Source organism: Sciurus vulgaris (genome assembly GCF_902686455.1).
Source record: "Sciurus vulgaris genome assembly, chromosome: 10".
Lineage (NCBI taxonomy): Eukaryota > Metazoa > Chordata > Mammalia > Rodentia > Sciuridae > Sciurus > Sciurus vulgaris.
In genome coordinates this window covers 89,555,705-89,573,585 of record NC_136470.1, presented here as the reverse complement: position 1 = coordinate 89,573,585, position 17,881 = coordinate 89,555,705, and the positions used below count along the sequence as shown (strand labels likewise).

General features: G+C 33.3%; 1 protein-coding gene across 8 annotated transcripts in view; it reads left to right on the top strand.

Moving 5' to 3' along the window:
• Positions 1 to 17,681, top strand: part of KLHL24 (kelch like family member 24) — a 39,049-nt gene extending 21,368 nt beyond the window's left edge. For all 8 annotated transcript variants that reach the window (XM_079100699.1, XM_079100694.1, XM_079100698.1 and 5 more), the window contains 5 exons: positions 1,990 to 2,174; positions 3,103 to 3,221; positions 6,477 to 6,665; positions 7,966 to 8,154; positions 12,727 to 17,681. In XM_079100699.1, coding sequence (XP_078956825.1) covers positions 1,990 to 2,174; positions 3,103 to 3,221; positions 6,477 to 6,665; positions 7,966 to 8,154; positions 12,727 to 12,927 — 883 coding nt within the window. In that variant the 3' untranslated portion in view covers positions 12,928 to 17,681. The remainder of the gene's footprint in view (positions 1 to 1,989; positions 2,175 to 3,102; positions 3,222 to 6,476; positions 6,666 to 7,965; positions 8,155 to 12,726) is intronic.
• Positions 17,682 to 17,881: the final 200 nt, after the last annotated feature.

Here is a 17,881-nt window from a genome sequence, read left to right as displayed (position 1 = left end):
AGAACAGTAGATTCTGCTTATCTAGAGAATGACTAGGAAATCTAATACTGCTTGAAAGAACCCATCCTAAGTGTTATTCTTATTGAGAATTTATTTTTTATTTTTTTTTTTTATTGTAAACAAATGGGATACATGTTGTTTCTCTGTTTGTACATGGCACAAAGGCATACCATTTGTGTAATCATAAATTTACATAGAGTAATGTTGTTTGATTCATTCTGTTATTTTTTCCCTTCCCCCCACCCCTCCCACCCCAAACTGTCAACATTCTGATGTGGTCTTTTTTCCTCCTCCACATTTAATTAAGGGAAACGGGATTATATATAACTTATCCAGCCTGCTTTTTAGATGAGAAATGAGCACAGATGTTAAGGAAACCATAGAGCTGGATTTCAACTATGAAAGAAAATCTGCTTCTGCACTTGAGACATAGTAAAATGGTCGTAAATACCATACCTTATCTTTCTTATAGCAAACTGCACAATTCTTGCCAGAATAAATGCCATTATCAGTGAAGGAAAAAAGAGAGAGAACAGGAATTATTGAGATTTTTTTAATGACACTTTACTTGTAACCATAAAATGTAATTATAAGACTTTTTCATTTAGATTGTATTTGTGAACAAATATAAAAGACAAGGAATTTTAAAATTCTGATGCTGTCTGTTGAAGCTTATGAACAAAGAAATCTTGGATAAGCATTTGGTTTTTCCTCTGTATCTTTATTTATATATTTATTTTATTTTATTTTATTTTTTTTTTTTTTTTGGGTGTTGGGGATTGAACCCAGGGCCTTGTGCTTACAAGGCAAGCACTCTACCAACTGAGCTATCTCCCCAGCCCCCTCCTCTGTATCTTTAGATGAAAATACAAAATAAGAGAGGCCCGTGACTAACATGAACCATTAGGATTCTCTTAGTGGTCTTAAAGGTGTTTTTTTTCCATTCTAAAAATAGGCTGGACTTGCTGTTAGTTTGAAAATTTGTAATGATAGAAAGTGGGGTGCCATACCATTCAGAAACAACCATCATTTGCATTTCAATGGATTTTTTTTCTCAGATACATTTTTAATATAGTTTTGAATATACTCTATATACAGTTTTTTATTTTGTGTTTTTCCCTTTAACATCCTTTGTTGTAAACTGTCGGCATTTTTAGTGACTGCCTGACATTTTTAGATTACCTTAATTTACTTACTCCATATTTTTAAAATTTACTTCTGAACAAATACATAAACTTTTGTTTTATTATATTTGCCTATTCTTAGATAGCTAGATTGAGTATTTTTCTTATTTTTATTAAGCATTATCAAGGTGTCTTAGTCCACTCAGGCTATTGCAGCAGAATACCACATACTCAGTGGCTTATAAATAATAGAAATTCAATTCTCACAATTCTGGAGGCTGGGAATTCCAAGAAAAAGGTGTCGGCAAATTCAGTATCTGGAGGGGTTCACTTCCAGGTTCCCATAAGGCCATCTTCTTGCTGTTTTCACATGGCATAAATAGTCACATAAACTTATTTAGAAGGTGCCCAAATCAAACTATGAATTAGTTCTTTAAAACTTGCAGTCGGATGAAAAAGCAGCATTTTCCTATAGTTAGAAAAATTTCATTATCTCACCTTGTGTGGTTATGTATATCTGAATTGCTGCAAAACTGCATTTGAAAATCATTCTTAATATTCTTGATAATATCCTTAATATTAGTTTAAATATTAGTAGGTTAGATAGGATCCTTGGACTGGTTTACAATTTTTAAGTCAAAACCCATAGAAAAAAAGACCTATAGACATTTTCTGTAGGTGATGATGTCACTATCTACCCTGTTAATAATCTCAAGTAACTTCCAGCCTGTATTATTTGGTACAGGTACAGAGAATACACTTAACTGTTTATGATAATGTGTGGTTTGCTTTTAGGGTTTTAAACAATCTTGAGTATATTTTAATGTTTATTATTACTTGTGCATTCTTACAATAATTATTTTAGGTCCACTGGCTATTCAGAGGTGATAGTTGTTGTTGGAGGCTGTGAACGAGTTGGAGGATTTAACCTTCCATACACTGAGTGCTATGATCCTGTAACAGGAGAATGGAAATCTTTGGCTAAGCTTCCAGAATTTACCAAATCAGAGTATGCAGTCTGTGCTCTAAGGAATGACATTCTTGTTTCAGGTAAAAAAAGGATCACTGGAGTAGCTACTTTTGATTTGGATACAGCTTTACTGTTTTAAACAACAACAGTGTCTTAAAAGAAAATAGTGAAATGTGAATATGCTCACTTTAAGAAAATCATTTTATATAACAAATAAAACTAAAAATAATTTTTTGCTTTTAAAAACAGGCACAAGATAATATAGCTGGGCATGGTGGCATACTCCTGTAATCCCAGCAACTCAGGAGGCTAAGGCAAGAGGTTCTGCCTCAGCAACTTAGTGAGGACCTAAGCAACTTATCAAGACCCTGTCTCAAAGTAAAAAATGAAAACAGGGCTGGGGATGTGGCTCAGTGGTTAAATGGGTTAAATGCCGCTGGACTCCAAAACCAAAAAAAAAAAAAAAATGGATAATGTAGAATAAAGTATAAGTTTTGAATCTATGCTCAAAACTCTGTTAATTGGCACCAGGCACAGTGGTACACACCTGTAATCCCAGCAATTCAGGAGGCTGAGGCAGGAGTATCGCAAATTAGAGGCTGACCTCATCAATTTAGTGAAATCCTGTCTCATAAAAATTAAAAAGGATTGGGGATATAGCCCAGTGGTAAAGTGTTCCTGGGTTCAATCCCTAGTACTTAAAAAAAAAAAAAATTGTTTGATGGCTCCTGATATCTAACTCTAAATTAACAGTCATATATTTGTAAAACTCAAATTCTGTATTTTGTTTTAAGAAGACTATAATCATTACTTTTCAAGATTATAATTGACAAAGTTTAAATCTGCTCTGTAGAACTATTTTCATTAATGTGTAAGAGAGTCTTTCTTTCATTTATTGAACTTAATTCTCAAATTTATTAATTGCCTCCTGTGCTTTGGTGGCATAGATCTCTTGGTGATAAATATATAGTGATATATTATTGCATGTGCACTGTTTTGCATTTAAAGGTGGAAGAATCAATAGTCGGGATGTCTGGATTTATAACTCACAGTTAAATATTTGGATCAGAGTTGCCTCTCTAAATAAAGGCAGATGGCGTCACAAAATGGCTGTCCTCCTTGGTAAAGTAAGAGAAATCATTTTTTATTACTATTGCTGGTACATTTCCAAAATAAATACCACAGCTAAGTCCTGCATTTCACTTTCCCTCTGGGTATTTTGAATTCAAATTGTATTTCCTTCTATTCCTAACCACAGTAGATAAACTAAAGATATAAACAATATGACACTGTGCTTTTGAATGGATATTTTGTTCTCCCAACTTAGAATTCATGGCAGTGTAGCACATATCTTTTCTCATGCACATTGGAGTTCAAATGCCTAAGAAGAATTGGAAAAGAAAGGGGTTACATCAAAAGGGCAATGTCTAATCCAAGCAATTTTTTTTTTTTCCTTTTACTAACTTTGGTAGTCAGGCAGAGATTTATTTATCTAAAATGATGCTACTTTATCTTTTTTATTTGTACAAGTAGGGACAAAACAAATTTAAATAACAGGATAAACCAACATATTTTAAAGAAAATGTATTATTAATTGAAGCTAATTAATATTATTAAAATACATACAATATAGGTTGTAAACCAAATACTATGAATCACCTGTGGCCTAGTGGTTTCCAGACTTTTTAAAAGCACTGTACTATACTCTTTTTAAAAGTTAAATCTTATATTAAAAATTCATTACATTAAACAGATTATCTTTCAGTAATTATATCGGAGTAATTCAGAGTCTGTAGCCTTTCCCTGCCAGCATCTCCAAGAGCTCCTCCAGAGCTACCTCAATGAACAATCTAAATGAAAGCAGCAAACTTCACTGCACCTAATTCTTTGATTGATCCCCTAGAACCTCTTTCTAAAAGGATCACTACCTCTATAATGAGATATTTCAGAGCCACCTGAAAAGCCAGAACTTCTCTAATTGAACCAAAGATGTTGGCTTAGAATATTTTCCACTCAAGAGTCCCATCAGTCTTTCTTGTCCTTTTCCCCATAGAGGCTTCTTGAAATCTCTATACTGTGGACACTACTAGGGCTTCCCAAAACACAGTTTAAAGTTATTGTTAATTACTTGGGACCTTAATCTCATATGCTACAGCAGTAAACAAGGCCAATGAAATTGTGAGGACCTTTAAGATTGATGTACTGGAAATAAAATATTAATAGAAATCTTTTCTAAAACCTTTAGTGTGCCCATATCCTCCATATAATATGTAGTTTTGGTAGCTATGCCTAAAGAATGACAAAGCATTACTGGGAAAGAGGGTTTAAAACAATTGAGGAGTTAGAAGGAGAGGAGGTCTGACTGAAAATATATATGATTTTTAAAATTATTTGATCTGGACATAGGCAAATGAAAATGTTAATGCCTCAAAAAACATTATGTATTGGTGAACTCAAATTTATTTGACAAACACTGTTATACTTGACTCACAAGTACCCAAATCCTTAAGTACTAAATCAAGAATAAAAGGAATAATTTGTCTTACACAGCAAGTACCCAGTTCATGGAAACCATTATCCTAAAAATTAAAGTAGAGGCTGAATTCAAATCTATGAATATATTTAAAAATGTTAATACTCTGTGTAAGGAAACCTAAGATGACTTGGAATATAGAATCGTAGGGAATATTTAATATAACCTTGTCAGTTTATAAATAACCTTGCCTAAGATTACACAGATAAAGCAGTGGCAAAAGCTCAGATTTTCTCAATCCTAGAGCCCTTCTTTCTTGATGCTCATAGCATGTATTTTTCATTTATATTTAAGGAGTATGTATTAAAGTTTAATCTCCAAGGTTATGTGATAAGTACTCTTGTGTACATTTTTAAATTGGGTGAATAAATACTGAGTCTCTGAAAAGATTAATTGCTGTACATGGAGTGGCAAAGTAGATATGAACCCAGCAGTCCTGTGCCCTGAAACTGTATCCAGCCTGTACCTTTATTTCTTGCTATATTGTGCCATAGGTTGCATACCGCTTAGAGCTGCACATCGTTTTGTAAACTACTCTACCTCTCTGAGCTGTATGGTGTTCTGGGCACAAATCCACCATTAGGTCATCATAACATAATGTGAGAAATGCATGATAGAAGTGGCATTAGCTACTGTGAAAATTTAGAGGCACACAGAAAGATAAATTGTAGACAAATTTTAATGACAAGATGTGAAATTTGGCTTTGACCCTTGGGATTCATTGCTGAACCGTTAAAAGAATTGATGGCTAGGCACATTGGTGCATGCCTATTATCCCAGCAGTTCAGGAGGCTGAGGCAGGAGGATCACAAGTTCAAAGCCAGCCTCAGCAATTTAGCAAGGCCCTAAGCAATTTAGCAAGACCTTGTCTCTAAAGAAAATATAAAAAAGGACTGGGGATGTGGCCCAGTGGTTAAGCAACTCTGGGTTCAATCCCCAGTACCAAAATAAATAAAAATAAAATCGATGAAGTGTTTTAGGAAAATTACAGTTTTGAGAGCACAAGACTGGAGACCAGGAGGTTATTTGAGGTTAGAAATGATGTGGCCCCTAAGGTAGGATGGTGGTAATGGCAAACAAAAGGAAGGGACAAATATAAGAGATCTATGAAAGATGATTCAATAGAACTTAATAGTTAATCAGCTGTGGAGGAAGAGTTAATGATGACTATTCATTAAAGGAAACACGACTGCTAAGCTGGAGATCTTTGTTAAATTAAAAAAACTCTGGATTGCCTCACCTTTCATATAAAGATATTGATTTGCCCTGCTTCCTCTTATTTGTAAAAAGAAAGTGTACATTAAAGCTCTTCGAATTGAAGATTATATATCAGGTGCTTTTTTTAGTCACTGTGGGGGCTAAAAGAGGCCCTGCCTTCCAAATTCTCATGATTTAATGATCCTTACCTAACATTTTAGTTTCATAGTGTATTACTTTATGTTATCAAATATTTCATCATCCATGAGTGTGAACATTTAAGGTAAATTGTACAGTTTTCCATGTGAGCAGTATTACCCCCAAGGAGGTGGTGAAAATTTGTTCTTGTAGTGGCAGTGTGAAAATAGTCATAATCTTTCATGTACAAAGAATAGATGTACATAAAGTAAGACAACAAATATACAGCATATCTGTGGTATTAAAATTTTATCCATTGTGGTCCCTTAGGGAAAAAAAGGTCTTTAAGGCTCTATGTAGTGTTAAAAAAAGAAGACTCAAAAGCTCTGGGTTAAATTTATTGCAGTTATAGTTAACAAGGGTTTTTAAAGGGAGGCAATCCCTTACTTCTTTAACCAACTAGTTCAGGATTTAAACTTGATATTTAAGTGTTTTTCATGTATTTTTCATATAGGTATACGTTGTAGGAGGCTATGACGGACAAAACAGACTTAGCAGCGTAGAGTGTTATGATTCCTTTTCAAATCGATGGACTGAAGTTGCTCCCCTTAAGGAAGCAGTGAGTTCTCCTGCAGTGACTAGCTGTGTAGGCAAATTGTTTGTGATTGGTGGAGGACCTGATGATAATACTTGTTCTGATAAGGTAAGTCATTTCCCCCGCCCCTCATTCTCTTTGCAGTACTGGAGATAGAACCCGGGGCCTTGAGCATACTCTATACCACTGAGCCATATCCCCAAACCATAAACCATGTTCTTATAAAGAAATTACCAACAATATATACAAAAACAGAAAGACTGAGATTTATCAAGTAGTCAGCGAGGTGGCTTAATGTGAAGGGTCTTTTAAAATTTTTCTGGTAACTTACTGTTCTAGGGAAAACCTCTGAATTTTGTGTTGCTAAAGTGAGACCCTATTGTATCTAAATACTTTACATAACAAGTGTAATTAAGCCTTTTTTAAAATAAAACTAATCTCAATATTGAAATCTTACTGCTATCATCTACAGAATCTAAATTATTCACATATAACCCAGTTGGGAAGTGAATTAGCCCAGGGTAAAGCACAATGACTAATTATACTGCTTCCAACTGGGTCATTTTGTGCATACTTTCTAAGTATTTTTAGAACAAAGAGGAGGAAAGGGAGCCCCTGCAGTGTAAATAGAGGATGGCACAAAGTAGCTACAGTTCATTGAATTCCTGGGACAAAAGAACATGTGTGGTCCTGACATCTCAGGAAACACCACGTTTATTCTGGAAAAAAAGTATCTAATGCTTAATTAATTTAGAAATGTTACCTTAATTTTGTCAGTTAATTCTTTTTCTAAGTTAAATTTCAATACACTGTAATCAAATGTCACTTAGAGTTCATTAATTCAGAACTTACCATAATTCAGGGTATACTGAATTGAGGTTTATTTGTATTTTTTTGAAGAAAGGACTCCTTAAAAGTTTAAAGAAGGGGCTGGGGCTGGGACTCAGTGGTAGAGTGCCTGCCTAGCATGCGTGAGGCCCTGGGTTCAATCCTTAGCATCACATAAAAATAAAATAAAGGCATTGTGTCCACCTACAACTAAGAAATATATATATATTTAAAAAGTATAAGGAAATTTTATTCAGATTGAGGCATGATTATTCCACATAATGCAATTTTTTAAAAATTTAGACTTAATTTCAGTGGAAATAAGTTAACCTGGTGACCACTAATCCTGGAAATAGTTGGTGTGCATTTGTTACTTTTTTCTGCTTGATAGTAATAAATTTGTATTTCTTTGGAGAATTTTCCAGATATACAGATTTCATTATCAGGCTAACCTCCTTTAATTCTATGAATTAACAGAATTTGATTTTTAATCATGTTTCTATGTATTAGTAGACTTTTTATTAAGTAAATTTATGAATTTCTTTAGAAACTTTAATTAAATGTTTCTATATATTATTAGGTTCAATCTTATGATCCAGAAACCAATTCTTGGCTACTTCGTGCAGCTATCCCAATTGCCAAGAGGTGTATAACAGCTGTTTCCTTAAACAACCTGATCTATGTTGCTGGTGGACTGACCAAGACAATATATTGTTATGATCCAGTTGAAGACTACTGGATGCATGTACAGAATACATTCAGCCGACAGGTAATAATATAAAACAGTCCAAGAGAGAAATAAACCTAAGAGGGACCAAGTACATCACCACTACTAATACACTGGAATTTTACTTTTAAAATACAACATCTTTACTTGAACTTCATAATTTTTTAAAGTTTCACATAAAACTTTTATGAATCATTCCAGGGAATTGTTTTATTGAAATAACTTCCTTTTTACCATCCCAAGATGAAGTATCTATTGCATTTTGGCTGTTGATCTTTTATTCCCCTTAACCTTTTTCAAAAGACTACTCTCATCCTTATCCTCTCTTTAATGTTTTTGAAGAGATGTTCTCAGACTGGGTGCTTCTCTGCTTAGCAGCTAGGTCGTTTGCTGTTTTTTTGTTATAAGGATATGTTTGTGCTCAGGTCTCATCTGTACATTCCACCTGGAGCCCACTCCCTTACCCCTGCTATTCCCAAAAAGGTCTTCCCTCAACCTTTTGATTCATGTCTGTGCTCACCTTCCTTTTTGCAAAATGCTGCTTCTGATGCTGGAAATCTGGTTCTACTCACACCACTCTAAAGATGTTGTACTCTTCAAAGTCACTACTGGTAATCTCTAGTCTCTTTCATATTTTTCTTAATTTTTTCTACTCAGTCCTTAAATATGAATGTTGTTTGAGCACCTTTCCCCTGGCCTCTTGCCCATATATACTCTTTCTTGAATGATTTCATCTGTTACTCAGTACTGAAGACTTCAAGTCTTAATGTTCAATAAGCTTCTCTCCTGTGTTCCAAACTCCAGTTTCCAGCTCAGTTTTCCATGGGTGCCCAAGGCTTCAGACTTAAATAAAATTTACCTTCTTCCCCAAGCCTACTTTTTTATGTCTCCAAACAACTTAGAAATGTAATCCATTATAGATAGTCTTCACTTTCTGTTAAATTGAATCAATCTAGCATATCAGTTATGACCTCAGTTTTTTCTGTTTTTTTTTTTCATTCTTTATTGTTCCTACTTTTATGCATGTTCTTACCTCAACACAAACAATAATATTTTAGTCTTCCTTTCTCTAACATCTTGCTTTTCTAAACCATTTTGCCACCAGATCTTTTCCAACAAATGTAATTTTATCTCTTCCTTGATTGGAAACCTACTTGAACAAAATTCAACTTTTACCACTTCATTCTATACCTTCTATTGTAGATCTTTACTTCGCCCTTTCAGCCTCATTTTCTATTACTGTATCCCAATTACATTAAGTGTAAGTATTCCTTTTTTTGTTTAGTTTTGTACTGGGAATTGAACCTAGAGGGTGCTTTACCACTGAACTTTGTTCCTAGCCCCAATTTTCTTATCTTTTCTTTTTTCTTCCTTCTTTCCTTCCTTCCTTCCTTTCTTTTTAAATTTTGAGACAGGGTCTCACTAAGTTGCCAAGGTTGGCCTCAAACCTTGTGGTCCCCTACTTCAACTGCCCAAGTGCACCACTTGAGCCTTGCTTGTTACTTGTGTTCTCTGAACAGGTCATGTATATTCTTGCCTTGGTTCTTGCTGTATCCTCCTTAGCTTCTAATGAACCTTTTTATTTTTTAACCTTCTCTTCTTGTAATTCTTGTAATTTCAAGGACCTCTTCATAGTTGTAACAAACTGATGTTACTTTGGCAAGAACTGATTGCATTTTCCTTCTGATGTTGCAACTTCCGGCACCTGTGTTATAATAATTAGCATATTCCCTAGTGGGTATGAATGTGTATTTTCCATGCTGGACTTCAGCCTTCTTGGGAGTACTATTCTTACTCATCTCTTAATGTATTTTGGATTTATTCATGTTCAGTAAATTTTGAGTAAGTAAGCAAATGAGAAAGTAAAGTAAATGAGGAACCTAATTTTAAAATAATCTTATATGCAAGATACACAAGAGATACAGCGTAGAACTGTAAGGATAATGAGTAGGCTTTGAGTATAACACAATTTTTTTTAAAGTTGTTGACATTGAGTTATGGTCTCCACTTAGTAATGTATTCAAAATATCATTGTCCCAACTGATAAAAGGGACATAATAGGATCTTCAGCTTCAGGATATGGAGTGAATGTAATCTTTTATCCTTTTTATATTACATTTAAGAAGAAATAACATTTTAATCTAAGATATCTTTTATTGGCTTTTTACAGTGAATATTTTAAAAAGTAATTCATTTTCACTGAAGATCACTGATAACAGAGCTTAGGAAGATAATTATCAGCATTCAACAGAATGCCAAGCATACATATCTAATTGGACAATTGACATAACAGAAAAAAACCAACAGGATACACATGGCACATTTTCTCTAAACAGTGAATAACATTGATTTCAGAAATTTCAAGGGAAAGAAATATTTGGATCAGAAGTATATTACATTTTACAGAAACCATTGAAGATCAAATATAGTGCTAGGATTTGGGAAATCATCCACTTTCCCCTGGTTCCTTCTCACTACCAGTATTACTAAATGTATCTTTGTATTCATTATTGCTAGGTAATTTTCAAACCATCTCTAAAGAATTGCCTGCCCTGTTAATGCTAATCGATGAAAAAGATAACTAATATTTTTGGCAGACAATCAAATGAGTCTAAAACTATTACCTTTTTAAAATGCTGAAAATATTAAGTGAAAAACAAAACTGGAAAAAAATTAACTTTTTTTTGTATAGTCCTTATGGACCCAACCTATTTCTCTTTTTGTCCTTCACCATTTCCATGCCTCTCTACTTTGCATAATTCCTGAAGGTCACAACTTGATATTCTAAACATACTTTGTTTTCTAATCTCTCTTAGGAATGTCCCTGCTAAAAAATTATGGGTTTGGGGGTTTGTTTGTTCATTTGTTGTGTTTTTTTTTTTTTTTTTTTTTTGGGGTTTTTTGGTTTGTTTGTTTTAGTACCAGGAATTGAACCTAGGGCCACTGAACCACTGAGCCACATCCTCAGCCCTTTTTATATGGTTTTTGTTTGTTTTGAGACAGGGTCTCAAGTTGTTTAGGGCCTCACTAAATTGCTGAGGCTGGCCTCAAACTTGGTCTCCCAAGTGACTGGGATTACAGGGTTGTTTTTTAAGTCAGTGATGAATATTTCTTTTCCTTCTTCAGTAGACCAGGTATTTAAAATATCATTAAAGTTTAGAATAATTAAAAGAAAGAACTCTGATTTTTTTTTTGTGTGTGTGCCGGGGATCGAACCCAGGGCCTGGTGCTTACGAGGCAAGCACTCTACTGACTGAGCTATGTCCCCAGCCCAGAACTCTGATTCTTGTTGTGTATTGCTGGTTGACATTTTAACATTTAAGCATATGAAAGTAATTAAGGAAAAGATTTTTTTAACAATATAAGGATCATTTCATTTTCGTCCTTAAAAATAACATTAAAAATTCATGTATTGATCAATTATTTTTGCCACTAGCTACCCTGTCCCTGAGTGAAGAATAAGTTTTTCATATAGGACAAATACACAGAGTAAAGAACAGGTATTTTACAGAGTGAAATAAACAATTTTATCTGGTAGAAATCATTTCCCAATATGAATGAATACTTGTTTTCAAGGTTCATTTAAATTCTGAGCATTATTATCAGAAATATTAATAACCAGATTGCTTTAGAATCATCATAAAAGTAACTATACAGTTCAATATTCAGCATAGCTTGTACCTGAAAATTAAGTATATTTTTGTCATTGTTTTATATTGTATTCAGAACTTTTAGAATTTATGGAAAGAGCTCATTGTGCTTTAGTTTGGCTCATGATTGATGCAGCTCATGGGTTGCATTCAAGATAAAAATATCATTCACTAATGTTAACAAGCCATTTCACTCTGGGTACGTATAAATTCTAATACAGGCATTTTTAATTACTCACTAATGCTTTCAGTCTTGAAAATTGTGCAAGTCCACCAAGATTTAGTTTTTTTCTACAAGAGGGAAATTTATATATAGCAAATCTGGTCAAGTAAAAATGTTTATTGAATTCATTGATAGAACTATTCCTCTGTTGGTTATGTGAAACCACAATAACAAGATGCATTAATTTGGGCTGGGGTTGTGGCTCAGTGGTAGATCATTAGTCTTGCATGTGTGAGGCACTGGGTTCAATCCTCAGTACCACATAAATAAATAAAATAAAGGTGTCTGTCTACAACTAAAAAAAAATTTTTTTTTTTCTTTTTTTTGGTGGTACTGGGAATTTAACCCAGGGCCTTGTGCATGCAAGGCAAGCACTCTACTAACTGAGCTATATCCCCAGCCCCTAAAAGTATTTTTTTTAAATGTATTAAATGAAACATAAATAGAATATTTAACTTGCAGCATGTAAAAGTGAGATAATTTTTAATAGCATTTCTTTATTTGAAGAATCACTCTCATTTTTATAAGAATATTTATTTTATATAGTTATGTTATTGCCACACAAGAGTAAAATTTAGCTAAGAATACTATTATGGGGGAAGTTAACTAAAATGTTATTTGGATGGTTTCTGTGACCCAGCTAATATCATGTCTTCCTTTTTTGATTGTGTTTGTGTCTTATTTTACTTTTCAAATTTTTTACCTTCAACAGTTAATTTTTTTATGTATTTGATTAAACAGGAAAACTGTGGCATGTCTGTGTGTAATGGTAAAATATATATCCTGGGTGGAAGACGGGAAAATGGAGAAGCCACAGACACTATTCTCTGTTATGATCCTGCAACAAGTATCATCACAGGGGTAGCTGCAATGCCCAGGCCAGTGTCCTATCATGGCTGTGTGACTATTCATAGATACAATGAGAAATGCTTTAAGCTCTAAAGCCAGGATACCTCACCTGAGAAGCCACACTGATCCAAGATGAGAGGTTTAAAAAACTCCTGAGTGGGAACTTGACTTATCTCCTCTGTGCCATATTCAAAAAATAGCAAAACCAATAATCCTGGTGCCTTTCTCCCCAATATATCAATCTTTCAAACTGTAATAAAGTCTTTCCTGTAATGGGAAAAAAAGTTGTTAAAGATAATTATGGTGATTGTTGCTTGACCTTTGGGAGTTTACCCTTGTATTTGTAAGAAGCCTCTGTGGAGTAGGAAATAATGTCTGCCTGAATGCTTTTTTAGAAATTTGTGAATGATCTTTTCATTTATGTATGGTTATCTGCAAGACTGTGTATTCTTTATTTTGTCATATATGTAAAGAAAAGTTGCATGACTGAGGATTCACATTTAGGTTGAATCACCTAATGCTGAGAGTGCTTAGAATGTATTCTGAGGGGAGGAAATCAATTTTAAAAATCTTTGTCACAGACTTAGCATATCCACACTGGTTAATTTTATTGAAGGTTTTTTCCCCCCTCTGCAACTGATAAAATTGTAATAACCACAATTTGAGTATCATAAAATACTGAATTATTGTGACTTCATTCTTAAAATTGCCATCTTATACTAAACATGTTCCCTCCCCCAGCGGCAGGGGGTGGGGTGGCAGGTTAGGTTGGAGATACAAATATAAGTGCCCATAAAAGGCAAAATAAAATTACAAATTAATTCTTAATAAAAAATAACTATTGAAGAACAATGGGACCCACTGTCAAAGTATTTATGCATCATCTCTAAGTCCTCTCAGGAAGTCTTTTTCCTTTAACCTGACAAAGGAGTTGAAATTCTATTTTGCAGTATTGCCTTGTGAAAAACAGACAATAGGGTTTGACCTCATTAGTATGGTGCTTTGGGTCAGAAGTTCTTCCTTGGTTATTCTGCTTTCTTTTGAACAGCTACAAATCCTGAGAATCTCTACTGTTAAAAAAGTGCCTTTAATAGGCTAATGCAGGGACCACTTACCTCAGTGGGTCCATTTTTCTTTTAAATTTATGTCTCTGAAAAAAATAACAGCAGTAGTTCCCGTCTTTCTGAAATAAATCTATATTGTATAAAATACTGATCAATATTTTCAAATTTCTCTAAAACAGACTGATTCTGTCTAGATTTCTCAACTCCGGTTTATAAAGCTTACCAATTTTCAGAGAGGAATGTCAAATTTTTTCTAAGGCAAATAAATGGATATGGCAGGAACTACGGCCTAAGTAATTATTGTGATTCCTGGATGGACAGATATAATTTACAACGTTTTAGGGATGTACCAGGTAGCCTGCTGTATTTTGAATTCCCAGTCACTGTTGTCTCTCACGTTGGAATTGCATACTCCTTGTCATAGTACGGATGATGCAAATACATGATTATAGTGTCACCAGATTTTTGTTAAAACCAAGGTAGTCATCAGAAACATAACATTGGTAAACTTTTTTTTCCCCCTCGTCCTAGACTGATACAGACATTTCAGATAGAGAAACTTTAGAGCTTAGGATCTAAATTCTGAGGAAAACTCTAAAAAATATTTTTAGGAAATTTTATTTTTCAAGTCAATTTAAAAATGATATATATAACTTTCTGTGATAACTATCAAAGCAATTCAGAAAATAATTTAGTTGAAAAACAGTTGTATGTACAATTGGGATGCTTGTACTGTAATTTTATAGTAAATGTCTTCTTCATTATACTTTTGTAGATAATGGAACCCACTTAGTTCAGAAATTCTTTATAGTAAATGAGATAATGTATGAAAAAATTTTTTAAATACTTAGAATTATACAAATAATAGCTGTTATTTTTATGTGTATTTGTAAGATCTTGTCCATACAGAGACTTCACATAAAAAAAGACTTTCTTAGGATAACTTTGTATTCTAGTATTTTTGTCTATTGTAAAAGTATTAACTATTTACTTTTTTTGTTTTACATTTATTTTTCATATCCCATGTGTTTATTGTAGTAAATTTGAAATGAAATCTTAACAACCATAATTTGTTTAAACACAGACCTCATACCAATATTGTTTAATTTTTTTTATGTACATAATTTTAAACTACATAAATTAAGTAGTTGCAATTAATGTTGAAGACCACCAAGTACTTAGCTCAAATCCTAGAAAATTAAAGTAAGTCTTTAAAGTTACAGAACTGATATTTTAACTTTTTAAATTATCTTCCTTTACTAATTCTTGATAAATAATGGTGTTAGCCTTCATTTTCAAAAAAATATTTTAGGATACAATTAGTATATCAAAAGGGATATATCAACCAAATTGTTGTCAGATTATATTCATTCCGTCATCCCATAGTTGGCAGGTTTTTCTCCTGATAGATGATGCTCGAATGAGCCTCTGGGTTATTATGCATGTGTACACCTGTATATATGTAGATAGTATGGTTGTGGACACACATATACAAACGCCCGAGAATTTTTGCAGTTTGTGATGATCAGAAAAAAACACATATAAAGTAAAAATTAGTTGATCATGTTAAATTCAATTCCAGAAGATTTTTTGGTTTGGGCATTTCTAGAGTATTTTTTTTTTACAGTTGAAAGTACAAGATAAGTATTAGTAATGATGACTTATATACCATCAGAATCTATATTACCAGTTTTTACAAGGTTAGAAAACAAATGGCAGCAAAGATGTTTGCAAAACCCAGCTGTGATACTTCAGTTGGAAAGAGAATTGGAAGGTGTGCTCTGTAGATCAACAGAAAAATAGTTGTTTTTTGTGTTTTGTTGCGTGTGCGTGTGTGTTTCATGAACTTGTATCCTTTTCCATATTTTCCTCATGTGAGTGACAGAGTGATCTAACTTCCTCCTTTTCTACTGTAATATTCCCACTGACTGTACTGCACAGGCATGAAATGGTAGCCTATTGGGTCTTCAGTAACTTTTTTTCCTAGCTGACGGAAATACTGATATTTACTCCATTTAAACCAGGTTAAAAGATGATGTAGACACTCAGGGAGGGTATTAACTTGTTACTTTTGCCTATCTGGGGTGTTTAAAGTGCCATAACTAAATAGTCTTCAGTTGATGATTCTCGAGTAAATTAAATTTGATAAAGGAGCTTCACATGTGGCAGTGGTTGAACATTCATTCTTTTATATTTAAAAAAATGAAAATGTTTTGTGAACTGGGTACATTTTCTCTTAGTGAATATGAATTGTTTCTGTATCTCTACTGTCAATACCCTTTTTGAAACTCAGGAAAGACAAAGGTTCAATTATACCACTTTTGTCAGTGTGCAAACCAGGTGTGTGTTTCTTTTTCCTGTTATCTGGATATGGCAATAGATTTTTTAAAAATTACTGTGAGAACCCATACATGAAAAGAGAGGAGTTGAATTGTTTGTGTGTGCCTTTTAAGTCTTGAGCTTTATATGTGGAAAAGACATCTACTCCAGACTATTTTCAAAGAGGAGAGATTGCTGTTTATGTGGTGCCAAGCGATAAAATAATGTCTCTCGAAGGCTTCCTATGGATTGCCTTTATTATTAGTAAGCTCAAGACACTGGTTAACCTCAACATAATTTTGGCCTTATTAGAATTTCTTGTTTTTTTATGTTGAAAGCCAGGTTTACATCACCTAACCCCATTGTTCTTTTTAGGTAAATAAATTCATCATACCAAGTAACCAGAATAGGATAATTTGGTTGACCTGTAAAACAATAGGTTCAACTAGCTAGCTATGCTAATTGTCATTTCTAATGTTAGGCACCAGAAACCACTTGAGCCAAGCATGTGAACTGATAATTCCAGAGACATTTTCAACATACTTTAGACATTTTTAAATGTTTTATATGAATGTTTTACATTTGTGTGATTGCTTTAGATATTAAGTTTACTTAGTGCTAAAGATGATCATAAATAAATTTTTAAAGAACAGCAAGTCATAACTTATTTTATATATTGTTCCAAAGAAAACAATTTCTGTTTTAATGTTTTCAAAATAACTACATCTGAATTTGTTTATGTGCCTTAAGTTCTCCAATGCTATTTCAATTTTTTTCAATCTAAGTAAAGCTTACCTTAGATAAGTTTCATATTTGTTTCCTATAGAGTACCTAACCTTCCCCTTAAATGTTTTAATGAGCACCAATTGTGTGACTGCTTGGCAGAATGAGAATGTTAAGGGAGATTGTTGGGTGCTTGGAGTTTTATTATATTTGTTATTTTTATTTTTGATACCTAGGTGCTTTTTAAAATATTTAGACAAACATTTATTTTGATTAAGCCCTTATAATTGTCATTTGCAATATCTACTTCTAATGTCAAAAATATATCTCCTGATTTTTGTTCCATTCTTCATACTATTTTTTTCCCTCTACAGGCTTTAACTTTCTTAAGAAAGCATTTCTTCTCTTTCCCATCACCCCTCCCTGCAGTTAATTTAAATTTCTATCAACAGTTTCTGGAGCAATCTAAAACCACTCAATTTCAGAGTTGAACAAAGTATAATCTGCTTTACAACTAGTACAGACCTATGGCAACCAAATGTCATTTGCTTTTAATTAGCTACTCCAGAGTCTTCACAGTGAAAAATAAATGTATTTCATTGTTCTCAATTCAGTTGTAGCACATTAATATTTACGTTTTGTTTATACTTCTTACATAGTTTAAATTTTAAGAAGTTGTAAAATGTCTTTTAACCATTATTACTTGACTGTATGGTTGTATTAAATTTTGTTTAGCAAAAACATGTTGTTCTGCTTTTTTTTTTTTTTTTCAAATATATCCAAATAGTCGTGCATTTTTATATATAAAAGTGTGTGCATTTACTAATGTGATATAAAATAACTGAAAGATAAACAAAAAACTAAAAAGTGTTATGACAGGTTTGTCCCCCTCAGAGGTTCATATGCTGGAGAATCGTCCCCAATGTAGTGGTATTGAGGTG